Source organism: Colletotrichum aenigma (genome assembly GCF_013390185.1).
Source record: "Colletotrichum aenigma strain Cg56 chromosome Unknown KSG_Cg56_contig03, whole genome shotgun sequence".
NCBI lineage: Eukaryota > Fungi > Ascomycota > Sordariomycetes > Glomerellales > Glomerellaceae > Colletotrichum > Colletotrichum aenigma.
Genome location: NW_023500909.1, coordinates 921,437 through 934,029, shown reverse-complemented (window position 1 = coordinate 934,029; position 12,593 = coordinate 921,437). Strand labels below are relative to the sequence as shown.

General features: G+C 50.2%; 7 protein-coding genes across 7 annotated transcripts; 3 read left to right on the top strand and 4 right to left on the bottom strand.

Annotated features, from left to right (window-relative positions):
* Positions 1–86: 86 nt before the first annotated feature.
* On the bottom strand, positions 87–706 carry CGCA056_v004215 (4-formylbenzenesulfonate dehydrogenase TsaC1/TsaC2; the record flags this gene model as incomplete). The annotated part of the gene is made up of 2 exons (XM_037319470.1): positions 87–270; positions 321–706. The coding sequence occupies 2 exons, from the start codon at positions 704–706 to the stop codon at positions 87–89; spliced, it is 570 nt and encodes a 189-aa protein (XP_037181798.1).
* Positions 707–1,558: 852 nt separating this feature from the next.
* On the top strand, positions 1,559–3,632 carry moxY-7 (FAD-binding monooxygenase moxY; the record flags this gene model as incomplete). Its single annotated transcript, XM_037319469.1, has 8 exons — positions 1,559–1,776; positions 1,824–1,901; positions 1,952–2,161; positions 2,210–2,367; positions 2,433–2,528; positions 2,592–2,689; positions 2,736–3,138; positions 3,199–3,632. 8 exons carry the CDS (start codon positions 1,559–1,561, stop codon positions 3,630–3,632), a joined length of 1,695 nt encoding a protein of 564 aa, XP_037181981.1.
* Positions 3,633–3,896: 264 nt separating this feature from the next.
* linB-1 (2,5-dichloro-2,5-cyclohexadiene-1,4-diol dehydrogenase) lies at positions 3,897–4,529 on the bottom strand (the record flags this gene model as incomplete). Its single annotated transcript, XM_037319468.1, has 1 exon — positions 3,897–4,529. The coding sequence occupies one exon, from the start codon at positions 4,527–4,529 to the stop codon at positions 3,897–3,899; it is 633 nt and encodes a 210-aa protein (XP_037181976.1).
* A 1,049-nt stretch (positions 4,530–5,578) lies between these two features.
* Positions 5,579–7,062, top strand: CGCA056_v004212 (uncharacterized protein; the record flags this gene model as incomplete). The annotated part of the gene is made up of 4 exons (XM_037319467.1): positions 5,579–5,623; positions 5,789–5,914; positions 5,969–6,697; positions 6,766–7,062. The coding sequence occupies 4 exons, from the start codon at positions 5,579–5,581 to the stop codon at positions 7,060–7,062; spliced, it is 1,197 nt and encodes a 398-aa protein (XP_037181377.1).
* Positions 7,063–7,430: 368 nt separating this feature from the next.
* Positions 7,431–7,943, bottom strand: CGCA056_v004211 (uncharacterized protein; the record flags this gene model as incomplete). The annotated part of the gene is made up of 1 exon (XM_037319466.1): positions 7,431–7,943. The coding sequence occupies one exon, from the start codon at positions 7,941–7,943 to the stop codon at positions 7,431–7,433; it is 513 nt and encodes a 170-aa protein (XP_037181380.1).
* Positions 7,944–8,474: 531 nt separating this feature from the next.
* Positions 8,475–9,437, top strand: tfdA-2 (Alpha-ketoglutarate-dependent 2,4-dichlorophenoxyacetate dioxygenase; the record flags this gene model as incomplete). Its single annotated transcript, XM_037319465.1, has 1 exon — positions 8,475–9,437. The coding sequence occupies one exon, from the start codon at positions 8,475–8,477 to the stop codon at positions 9,435–9,437; it is 963 nt and encodes a 320-aa protein (XP_037181977.1).
* Positions 9,438–10,764: 1,327 nt separating this feature from the next.
* Positions 10,765–12,086, bottom strand: nit-4-6 (Nitrogen assimilation transcription factor nit-4; the record flags this gene model as incomplete). The annotated part of the gene is made up of 2 exons (XM_037319464.1): positions 10,765–11,843; positions 11,894–12,086. The coding sequence occupies 2 exons, from the start codon at positions 12,084–12,086 to the stop codon at positions 10,765–10,767; spliced, it is 1,272 nt and encodes a 423-aa protein (XP_037182303.1).
* Between the last annotated feature and the right edge of the window lie 507 nt (positions 12,087–12,593).

The following is a 12,593-nucleotide window of genomic DNA, read 5'->3' as shown; positions in this document are numbered from 1 at the left end:
TAAGCACTAAAACTAAACTGGATGCTAAGAGAGCTGCCCGATTTGGTTCGAATCACACTTTGCGGGGCTTCCGCGGTCTCCGACTGCTAAATTCCTCTGCCACCATCGACGTCTAGAGATGCCCCTGTGATCATGGATGCTTCATCGCTGGCTAGAAATGCAACCGCGTTTCCAATATCCGTAGGTTGAGCGAATCGCCCGAGAGGAATGGTGTTGATAAATCTGTCTCGGCCCTCCTGAGAATCATGTCCGCCAAGAAAGAATGGGACCCTAGTGAATACATCAGCTTGAGATAGAAATCAGAGTATCTCCCGACTTACATGGAGGTCTCCCCTGCGACGGGATGAATAACATTGAAGCGGATATTGTGCTTCGCCCACTCAATCGCTAGGCCTTTGGTTGCGTTGGTAAGACCTCCCTTACTAGCCCCATACCACACAAGTGTTGGTCGGGGTCGGACTGACGCCATGCTAGAGATATTGATGAATATTCCACCCTTCTTCTCAGCCAAGAAGTGCGGAATGGCCACATTAGAACTCCAGTACAAGGACTTGAGATTCACTCTCATGACTCGATCGTAGTCGGCCTCGGTCGTCTCGATGCTTGAACAGGCGTTGTAAACAACCCCAGCGTTATTGACGATGATGTCTAATTTGCCGAAAGTGTCCACCGCAAGGCTCAAGGCGGCTTTCCAATCCGCTTCCATGGAGACATCACCTCTCATAGCCACTGCGGAGCCTTCAGGTTGTAGAGCTGCGGTCTTTTTCGCATCGTCTTCGTTGATATCAAAGATGAGTACCTTAGCTCCCTCGAATGTGAACTTGTTCACGATGCCATGCCCACTCCAAACCCGGCCCCGCCACCGGTCACAATGGCCACCCTTCCCTCAAGCCGTCCAGGGTGAGACATGTTGAAGAATAGTGAAGAATGGTGAAGAATGGCGAAGAATGTCGAGACGGGGCAAATGTCGAGCGTGACTGTGCAGATTCTAAGATTAGTTCAGGTTCATCGTATCAAGACCACCTGCAATATCTAGAAGAAGCAGTTCATCACATTATTTCTTGCTGTGCCATGTACTGAATGGACGTCGGATATGAGCCTATGGTTTCTCCGATGCCAGTCGTATTGACCAGACGACACATGAGGGGTCAATACGTCATACCATACTGCCCTCTGTGCAGCACCGGCAAAGTATATCCGCCATCATACAAGCAATCATTCTATTGGGTCCAGTGGTTGGAATGGAGGCACAGCATCAGTAGCCGACGTCAGCGGAAGATTCATTGACAAGTGCAATTGAGCACTGACCTAAGCATCCGCTATCTGTTGTCGCGTGAACGACGCTGAGGAAAGGTTATTGCCGAAAAGTTACATCAACACTTGCACAAACACGAACTTTCTTGCGTCTCTTTGTTTAAAGCGACTTCAACTTTGGAAGAAATCGCACTTCGCTGTTTTGGTGGTACTTAGTGACTCTCATTTCATCAATTCCGACGAAACTCGACGTAGCTAACATTATCAAATCTTTCCGTTCACTCAAGAGCCCCAATATCTCAAAATGGAGGCGAATGGGACAGCCGCAGCTACCACCACGGCCAGCGACTACGTTGTGACAGACTCCCCTCTGGGGACAGCGCGAAAACTTCGTGTGTTGATGGTTGGTGCTGGAGCCAGTGGTCTGAACCTGGCACGGCACATGGACTTACATATGGACAACTTCGAGTTGACGATCTATGAGAAGAACTCGGATGTTGGAGGGACCTGGTTTGAGAACAGGTGATTGACCAAGTCTGTAAGACTTGCCAACTGCTGAAACATGTCAGATATCCCGGGTGCGCATGCGACATCCCTTCTCACAATTACCAATTCACATGGGAGCCCAACCCAGACTGGACTCAGTAGTAAGCCAAGGCTCTTAGCCTCAACAGCCACAATTGCTCATATCTTCCAGTTACTCTGAATGGGATGAGATCCTGGAGTACTTCAGGGGCATCGCCCAGAAATACGAGCTCTATAAGTACATCAAACTCAGCCATAAGTTGACTTCTGCCAGTTGGGATGAAGCATCTGGAGTTTGGAACGTGGAGTGTCTAGACCTTAGTACGGGAAACACGGTTCATGATTGGGGCCATGTCCTAATCAATGGCACTGGAGTTTTGAAGTGAGCCTCCTATTCAAACGGAAAGATGATACCTACTAACAATTGCAGCAATTGGAAGTGGCCCGACATACCGGGCCTTCATTCTTTCAAGGGCGATCTCTTTCACAGCGCAACCTGGGACCCGGAATACCAAGTTGCTGAGAAGACGGTGGCCGTTCTGGGTACTGGATCTTCAGGCATTCAAATCGTCGCAACGCTGCAACCTCGTAAGCCCGAAATGCCGATTTTAAACGAACGATCGACTCGCATTCTGACATTCCTTTCTGTGTAGTTGTAAAGTCATTGGTCACATTCATTCGGTCTCCTACATGGATCACAGCAGGGTTTGCCCAAAGTCATGCCGGCCCAGGCGGGGCGAACTTCTCTTGTGAGCAATCTCAAAATTTTATTCAAACTGTGTTTTTTCAGACTGCTGAGCTTTTAAACCTAGTTACGGAAGAGCAAAAGTCCAACTTCAAAGAAAACCCAGACGCCTACATGAAGTACCGTAAGGAGATTGAGGGAGAATTGAACTCTAGGTTTCGTTTCGTAAGCAATCTGGATCTTCAATCGGCACAATTCTCATGAAATATAGGTCATCGCAGACAGCGCCGATCAGAAGGAAGCCAGAGAATATTCGAGCAATGAAATGAGACTTAAGCTCAAGAACGAAGACATTCTCGACTACCTCATGCCCAAGAACTTTGCGGTCGGGTGCCGTCGTCCCACGCCTGGAAACGGGTATCTCGAAGTTCTCACGAAGGACCACGTCCGTGTCGTGACGAACAATGTTGAGAAAATTGACCCCGATGGTATTCAACTGATAAACGGCGAGATCATACCAGTTGATTCTTTGATCTGCGCCACTGGGTTTGATCTTTCCTTCTGTCCGCGCTTCAAGCTGATTGGTAGAGATGGCGAAACCATCGATGAGAAGTGGAAAGATGTCCCTGAGGCTTATCTCTCCGTTGCTGTCCCTGGGTTCCCAAACTACTTCAGTGAGCCTTCCGTGTTCATTGGCGGTGTAGTCAGATGTGACTGAAAACTAACAATGGTAGTCTTTCTTGGCCCCAATGCACCCGTGGGTCACGGCTCGGTTCTCCCGATAATCGAACATGCAACAAAATACATCATCAACATGATGAAGAAGATTCAGTCCCAGAACATCAAGGCTGTATCACCTTCTGCGAAGGCGGTGGATGATTTCAATGAGCACATCACTGAGTTCATGAAGAGGACGGCATGGGCTACCCCGTGTCGCAGCTGGTTCAAGAGAGGCACTGTGGATGGCAGAATAGTTGCATTGCACCCAGGAAGCCGCATTCACTGGTTCCACATGATGAGTCATGTGTGCTATGAAGACTGGGAGTACACATATCACTCGGGGAACCGGTTTCAGTACCTTGGAAATGGGTTTTCAACCAAGGAGGGTCCGGGGAAAGATACGACGTGGTACTTCGAAGCGCCAGAAGAAGGATACGAAGACTATTGATAAAAGTTTGACACAAATCGAAGTCAAATGACTTTGGGTTTATATATAGTTAATGGCGTTCTCTTTGATAACCCAGGAAGGGCTCGACATGTGCATTGTGAACAGATCGGACAAGACTCAAAGACGCCATGGAGATAAGACACGATTCCCAAAAGAGGTTTCTCAACTCATAGGTTCATTTCGACCACCTATGTTCATCTACCTAAAGGTCCATACCGCCCCGGAAACTACTTTATTCAATGTCATAATTGCCGAAATTGAACATCAAGCGCCAATCATACCTGGATATCCATCAGTTTTTATTGCGTCAAAAGCCGTTTGGTTCATCTGATGCAACGTACCTCCATTCGGAGCGATAGTACTAGCAGTCACGAAGCTTGCTCTGCCGCTTGTGACCCAAACGAGACACTCCGCAACCTCCTCAGGAGTTCCAAGTCTTCCGGCCGCCATGCCACTCACCATCCCCTGGACATCAACACCCACATCTTTATCAGGGACATCACTTAGAATGGGTGTTCTAATAACACCAGGACAGATGGCGTTGACCCGAATGCCATGCTTTGCATAGCGAAGGCCATCGGACCTCGTGAATCCCAGGATAGTGTGCTTACTAGCTGTGTAAGCAGGAAGATGGTCATAGGCCATAAAGGCGCACATAGAAGCGACGTTGGCGATTGATCCTCTAGCCGGAAAGTTACTATCCTCTGCTTGTATATGGTCTTGCTGAAGCATCTGCTTGATCTGGGCCCTTTGGCAGAGCCATGTTCCCCTCAGATTCACGCGCTGTTGAAGATCAAAAGAAGCAACCGAAACTTCGTCCGTAGGACCAGGGAGCAAGATGCCCACGGCATTGCAAGCGTAGTCTATGCGCCCAAGCTCGCGAACTGCTGCTAGCATCATGGAATTCACTGATTCCTCTGATCCAATGTCTGCTCACATGAGTCTTTTCGCCCGGAAGCCATATCACCATGAAGCAGACTAACCAAGCTCAAAAGCTGCCACTTTTGTGGAAGAGTACTTTTCTTCAACTTCGGCTTTTAACTCCTCGATTGGATGTTTTTTGATGTCGCCGATAGCAATGCGTCTGCACCCTTCCTTGGCAAAAAGTCTCGCTGTTGCTTGGCCAATCCCTTGAATGGCTCTTAGCTTAACACAAGACTAGATGACTCGATGTGGGTTTACCTGATCCTGCTCCAGTGACAACAGCCACGCCGGGAAAACTGAGTCGCATGATGTGAGAAATTGAATGGATATGCTGGGTAGTATCAGACGAGCCTGAGGACCACCGAATCGACGACGGCAGACGTTGCAGCTGAGGGAGAACGAAGAATCATCTCGTCACCTAATTTGGTCTGTGTCTTCTCATGCTGAACACACCCCGGAAACTTACACCGGAGCCGTGGTGAAGGGGCCCGGGTGTCCGGCCTCCACTGGACCCCTCCAGAAACCAGCGGCTATCCCCGGAAAACAAGAATTATCTGAGGAGCCTCACGTGTTAATCAACATGATTTTGCCTTGAAAGCCGTACATGCAGTGAAGCATACCGGTATGCGACTCTGGCATTTAGTGGTTATAAGTGGCTGCTTATGATTGGCTCGAAACAAGCGAGATACGAGGACAGTCAGATATTACCTTGTCATCCTGAGCGGCACCCATGTAGTTCGATCTGTCACTGAGCTGGGCCCGCTACATCCACCAATTGCAGAGTACGCCTTTCTAATGCTAACACCGCCGCATTTAGCTTGATGCTTTCCGCTGATTCAAGCATGTTAAAATAAGCCGATACTCGAGTTAATTGCACTGACGTTTTTCTCGAAATCTTGCGCCGGAAGTTTGTTCGTCCAATTTGTCTTCTTCGTTCTCGCCGCCATGGCTTCGTTTTTTCGGCAAGAGAAGGCTTCTCTCATTGACTCTTATGGGTACAAATTTGGTAAACGCCGCTTCATATGTCCCCGGAGCAGCTCGACCCCTTGAAGCACAAGTTCGATGAGGTCGGTTCGGAGGCTCTCGCAGCCTTAGATGGCATGTTTCCTCCCCCACCACCGCAAGCTGGGTGGTACGCAAAGGGAAAGGGAGAGAACCCCCAGCCAGACCGAGACACATACGCCCTCCTCCGCGACAATCAGCACAAGGACGAGAGATTGAAAAGTCTCTAGGATGAGATCAACTCAGTGCCCGACTGGGTTGACTGGGAACAGATACAGCGTGGCCAAGACGTGTTCTATCGCTATGCTCCCGCTGCTGTAGCCGGCTTCGCTTTCCAGGGACTTCTTGCGACCACCGTAAGCACAACTTCTGTATCGTCCGATATGTGGTTCTAATCAACGTGTTTGCAGGGAGCCTCTTATCGACCGGCCGAGACATTGGTGCGCACTGGAGGCCACTCGGCGAAGGTTGCCAAAAACCGTCTTTTCGAGACCTTCCAGCTCATTCTCCAAGTTACAAAATCAATCGACGACGTGAAGCCTGGAGGTGACGGCTTCGCGTCGGCTGTCCGTGTCCGTCTGTTACACGCGTCGGTTCGGAACCGCATTCTCAAGCTCAACGAACAGCGGCCGGGCTACTTCGACGTCGACAAATTTGGTGTACCGATCAATGAGCTCGACTCCATGCAATCTGTCTGCGCCTTCTCGACAAATCTCATCTGGCTTGCTTTGCCCCGTCAAGGCATCTATGTGCGACAGCAGGAAGCACTTGACTACATGGCACTATGGAGATGGGTTGGGTACGTCCTCGGCACCCCTCATTGGGTCTTGGAGACGCCAGAGAGAGCTCTTGCGTCTATGGAGTCGCTCCTGAATGCCTGCCTTGCTCCGAGCAAGAACTCCAGGGTATTGGCCAACAATCTTGTTGTTGCACTGGATGGAGTCGCTCCAATCCACGAGCCCAAAGAGTTCTTCGAGGCGGGGACTCGGTTCATCAATGGCGACCAAATGTGTGACGAGATTGGACTAGGCAAACCAGGACTGTACTGGGATGCAGTTGTTAGAGGTCAGTGCTGGGCTTTGATGGTGATCACGTATCTATCACGATCGATTCCAGCTTGGGACAGGTGGCAAGTCAAGGTGAGTCCCCCCGACCTCCATCGTTGTTGGTTGTCTTAATCAGCGTGTCATCTAACCCGCTTTCACAGACATTCCGTAACCTGTTTTGGGATTATATTGTCGAAAACAAAGACAGCTTGAACGGAGTGTACAAGTACGAGTTCAAGTACGTCCCGCACCACGATGCCCAGACAGGTGCCGAAACCCGAGATAGTCCGAGGGCAAAAATGGGCATCGCTCCTTTGGAGATTTTTGGGCTTTTTGGATTCTCTGTGGCCATGATACTGCTGACGCTGCTGTTGACTCTTGCCGCTAAGACGGCTATTTACTATGTCCCCAGCAATCCGGGGGTTGTTTTCACAGCTGGGAACTTTTCCAAGCATTGAGAATTTGTGCGATAGCATTTCCTGAGCTGCATAGCCCCCTCTCAATCACTTCACGAGCGCTTTTGGGGGAATTTCCTTCATATGAGATATGTAGCATGGTCTGCGGAACGCACGGTATCGTTTAGGACAACAAATTGTAAATTGATTACCTATCATCCACGTAATACAGATTACCAACCCTGAATCACTAGGTTCGTCAACGCTGGACCGAGCGTACGCTAGATTTGATGCCGTTGCCCTGATTCATGATTGCCAACAGGACCGAGAGAAATTCTATTCACTGTCACTTCCAGGTCCTTCTAAACTGGCATCTTGGCAGTTGCTGCAGATTCCGATTCTTAGACTGGCTCGTCCTATTTGTCTAGTGCTCATCCGTGAATCTTCTTAAGTTCCCTTGCCACGGCGTCGTGGTACCCCTCGATACCCGCTGTCTTCATGCAAACAGCAAGAAGGTCTTCTGGAAGTGTCCCTTTGCGGGGAAGATCGATGCTGAGTGTGCGTTTGAAAATACAAGCCTCCTTCTTCGTGCCTCCAACTTCCATTTCTGCCTTCTGGAAAACGTACTCGATAACAGTCGTCCCATCGACACCATCGGTAATGGCCTCGTCCGTAGCTCCGATTCCGTTTTCTTGGAGGAAAGACCACTTCCACGGCTCTATGGCAGTAATCAAAGTCCATTTGGCGTAGTAAGTGTTGTTCTCAAGGGCAACTTTCTCTGTCCATTGTGATCCGAGAGTCAACGGTAGCTTGAGGTCTTTTTGTTGGATGCCGCCGCTGCCTTTGTACGTGAGTGGCCAGTTGTGTGGGTTGGTGACAAAAGCATAAACTTGCTCTCTGGGGTAGGGCAGCAAAGTTTGAGAAGAGGCTGAGCAGATACCCATGATGGCTGCGAAAATCGTCGTGCTGCCAAGGATTGGGGTCGTAGAGGGGAAACAAGGCGTTGGTTGGTTTCTGATACAAAAACTGAGTAGGAAGGTGAACAACCCAAGCTTCCCCTCATTTGGGGGAGAGATCAGTGTTCATGTGTGAGCGACTAGGGCCCGCAGTGACGATGTGGCTGTGGGCCTGTTGTGAGCTCACAAGCTACCGGAAAATGTAGCCGGTCATTGATTTAATGTGATAAGCGTAGCAAAAGGGGGTTAGGCGATACACCGGAATTGACTTGAGACTTTTCCGGGCAACCACACACTACCTTCATACCAATGACTGGGATGTTGGACTCTCCGGGTGGCTTCTCAAAGTTCCTAGAGTGACTAGAGAGGGTAACGGCGACAATGAACGCCACATCATGAAGCATAAATCGGAGGACAACCAAAGGCTTGAGTTAGTCAAACGTGATTGTGGCCAAAGAAGCTCAACTGCACGATCAAATCTTTGCTTTCACACGTGAAACTTTTACATCTACCTCCAATATGCCATCAGCAACATCTCAGCCAGCCTTGAGCTTCACCCCTTTACATCCGACATTCGGTGCTTCAGTGGAGGGCATGAAGTGGGAAGCGCCAGTACCACAGCATGTCACTGCCGAAATTCTAGACGGAGTGCACAAGTATGGAGTCCTCGTTTTCCGGAAAGCCAACCTCGACAACGAGCAGCACATCGAATTCTCACGCCAATTTGGGGAACTTGACGACGTCAAGGCGCACATCCGCGCCGGTCGGGCAATGAGATTTCCTCACCAGCCTGAAATTTTCGACGTCTCAAATCTGGATGAGAAGGGCAACGTTTTGACTGACGTGGAACCCGCGCGTCTAGGGGCGAACAAGGGAAACTTGTTATGGCATACGGACATGGCCTACAACCCACAGAGATGCTCGTACTCTTTACTCCGCGCCGTCGAACTGCCACCCAAGGGCACAGGGGGAGAGACGCAGTATTTGGACTCGCGAACTGCCTACGACGACATGCCCGAGCAGTTACGAGCGAAGATTGATCATTTGATAACCAACAACTCTCTCATGCACAACCGCAAGTTGGCAGCTCCCGACATCTTCAAAGACGTCGAGCCACTGGACATGCCAATGTCACGACACCGTCTCGTGCAACTGCATGAGGATTCAGGGCGCAAGAATCTCTACGTCACAACCTATGCCCTTCACTTCGATGGGATGACGATGGAAGAGAGCAAGCCACTTCTTGATGAGCTTTTGGCTTGGGTTTCTCAGCCAAAGTACATGCTGACTGTCTCATGGGAGAATGACGGCGATCTCGTCATGTGGGACAATCGCGCGGTCTTACATCGCGCCACGGCTACCGGGAGCTATGGAGGCAAACATCGACGGGACATGAGGCGGACAACTGTCAAAGATGGTGGGAACTCCGGGTGGGGAGAGAACGGTGTGGGCTGCAGCTGGCAAGCTGGGCTTTCAAAATAAGGTTCTCAAACGTTAGCTTTCTGCCGCGCAAGAATAGTTATGCGCAGGAACATGTTTTCGGTTCTAATTCGTATCAAAACAGACGGGAAGTAGGAACGGCCTTTACCCGTGAACCCCGACCTCATCCGGACGTTGTTTGCCGACACGGGTGCACCCATGGCTCTGTAGTTAGCTCAGCTGCCGACACTCGCCTGTCAGGTTTTATATAGACTGTGTTCATTTCAATCGATTCTTTTCAAAAATTGGGGCATTCTTCTCCATGCAAACATGTATCACAATGAACAGAACGACAACAAAACCCCCGCCAGACCGCTCAGTGCAGCAGCACTGGCCCTGAAGACTTCATACATGCAGTGGTCAAAAAGGCCGGGCCTGCTCTAGGTGTTGCTTTGACCATTCCTTCAGTGACGGTCGCTCAACTGGTCAGTCAAGTAATATATGACTTTGTATTCATCGATATGGAGCATTCCCCTCTCGGACCAGAACAGATGACTGCCATGGTACATGGAGTTGTGGCTTCGTCCAGAGGTTCATGCTTCCCACTCGTCAGAGTTCCATCCCAAGGAGTTGAATGGATCAAGTGGGCTCTCGACAGCGGTGCAGCGGGTATCATTGTGCCAATGGTAAATAATCAGGCGGAGATGAGGACAATTGCCCAACACGCCTTGTATCCCCCGCGCGGTAGACGAAGCTTCGGACCAAGCAGCGCGCCTTGGGGTCTCCCTAATGGTCCAGGCGGCGGCGTGGGGGAGTACGTTCAACGGGCATCAGAGGGCAAAATAGCAATTTTGCCCATCATTGAATCTACCGAGGGAGTTGAAAACGTCGAAGATATTATCTCCATTGACGGTGTCTCTGGCGTTTTCATTGGCCCTGTCGACCTCCGACTTTCACTGGGACTTTCGGGAGCAGATGGAGAGGAGCCAGTCTACGAGGCAGCCCTGCAGAAGATAATCGGGGCGACAAAAAAGCGAGGTATAGTCGTTGGAAGTCTCGCGTTGGATGAGAAGGTTGCGAGGAAGCGGGCAATGGAAGGTTTCAACTTTCTCGTTGTCTCCACAGATGCGATGAGCATGGTCAGTCGGGTCAAGTTAGACTTAGATAGGGCATCCATAGTCACCGCTCCTCATACCGCGGCTTCGTTATGAAGGGACTTCACTAGAGACGGTGAATACTTGCTATCAGACGCATATGTGCTGTTATAGGTTGTCATCTTTCCAGGTTGGGATAGGAAAAGGAAACAACATAGAACATTAAATGATTTCTCTTCGGGAGCTGATTGGAACATTTTGTTTCATGGAATCGATCTCTTTATTCCTCTTAAGGCTCATTGTAGAAGCCCTCCAGTCACATCAGAAAACCAGAAATTGTCATTGAGCCTTGGGTCTGGGCTGAATCCATCACCCAATAGGTTTCCCTGGCCGAGAAGGAAGTCATCATGTACCAACGCCCCCATCGATCCCCATGAGCCGGATACGGGCTGAGCCACTGTGTTGGCCATGATGCTGTGACTGTCCGGGTTCCGAGTTCCACTGCTCAAGTTCATTGATTCGAAGGAACCGGCCAGTATTGTGTTCTCAGTGATGCTGGAAAGTGTTTGGCCCATCTTTTCAACAACGGGATAATACTTTGGGAGATCTCTCATCGTCTCAGTCAGGAATCCAAGCAGCCGAGAGCTCTCGCAATAGCTACCGTCCTGCTCGCCCATCATAGGTGGCTGCAATATGTGAGACACCAGCGTACTTGCCGCAATGTACATATTGTCCAACATGACAGTGATGAAATTCTCAACGCCGAACATCTCGCGATAAGTTAGAAGAAGCCGACAGATGCATACGGCATTATCGTACAGAATTCGGCGAAAGCTTTTGATCTGCTCGTCGCGGTCGAGGCCGTCTGCTTTGCTGGCATCGTGTTGTAAGAGGACTTTGACAAGTGTTCGGTGGAGGACAATTTGAATGCCGTGGTATTGTATGTTGAGTCCGTATGCGGTGACACAGAGCTCGGAGGTTTGTTTCGAAGAAAGACCCGGCGGTAATCTGTCGTGAGCCGCCGAAATACGAGCACTGAGATCTAACAGGCTATCGACGCAGGTATGGTCCAGGGGTGGGCCAAAACCGTTCAGCTTTTCTGTAACCTCTGATATGTACTTGCAGAGAGTTACCCAATGCTCAAGTGGGCCTATTGATTTGGCCGGCGCAATTTGAGGCCGCCGTTGCTCAAGGCAATTCATTGGGACGCAGCTGGGGCGACCAAGGTAGAGTGCCCATAGCCTGTCATACACGAAAGCCGATAGGAACAAGGAGACTCTCAAGTCTGCATCTGCCTGAACGAGTATGCCGTGTCTGATCAGTCGAGAGCAATCTTCATGAAGACCAAGGTCGAATATCAGCCGGCACGCAATGCCTGGGGTGCTTTCTTAGCTTCCGATCAAATATCTCACGACGCAAACGTACCATTGTATGTCCATCCAATTCTATCTCTGGCAGACGTTGCTTCAAAGTCGCTCAGCAGCAGGAACCCTTGCAAAGTGGCGATGGTGGGTCTCTCTAACTCAAAGACAATATCCTTCTTTGCCAGGTCGGCATACGCACGACCCAGCTTCCGCACGGAGCTTGATGTTCTGATTCGAGTTGCGCATGCTAGCATAACAGCTTCTAAAAATGGAGAAAAGAATTGGGAGCGTTGTCCGGATGCACGATGGGCCATGAAAAGTGACTCGTCAACAACAGGGACTGAACGAGAAGAAAAGCTCCAGTAGGACTTTAGCAGCATGTCCCTCAGTTGTAAAGAGTCCATGTCTACGGAGAAGCTCGACATGGGGCCAGTATCTGCGTGAATGGGGCCGTCTCCTAGGCTGTTTGCCGGTAGAGATTGAATATGTAGTCGAGTGGTCGGACCATAATATCTCACCTGCCCAGGGCTTGAATCTGCATCCAAGTTCTGCGTGACTTCCTCAATACTAGGTTCTGGACGCCGTTGAGAAATGGTCTCAGGCACGGGTGCATTGGCTGCTGTATGGGCATCGAGAGGGACCGGGGAACCTAGCTCGATCGAGTTTCCCAATTGCGGGTCTATATTCTCTGCCTCGTCCGCATTGAATAGATCCGATGGAGACTCACGCCGATCCTCATCGTCGTCTTCGTGAACTTCGTG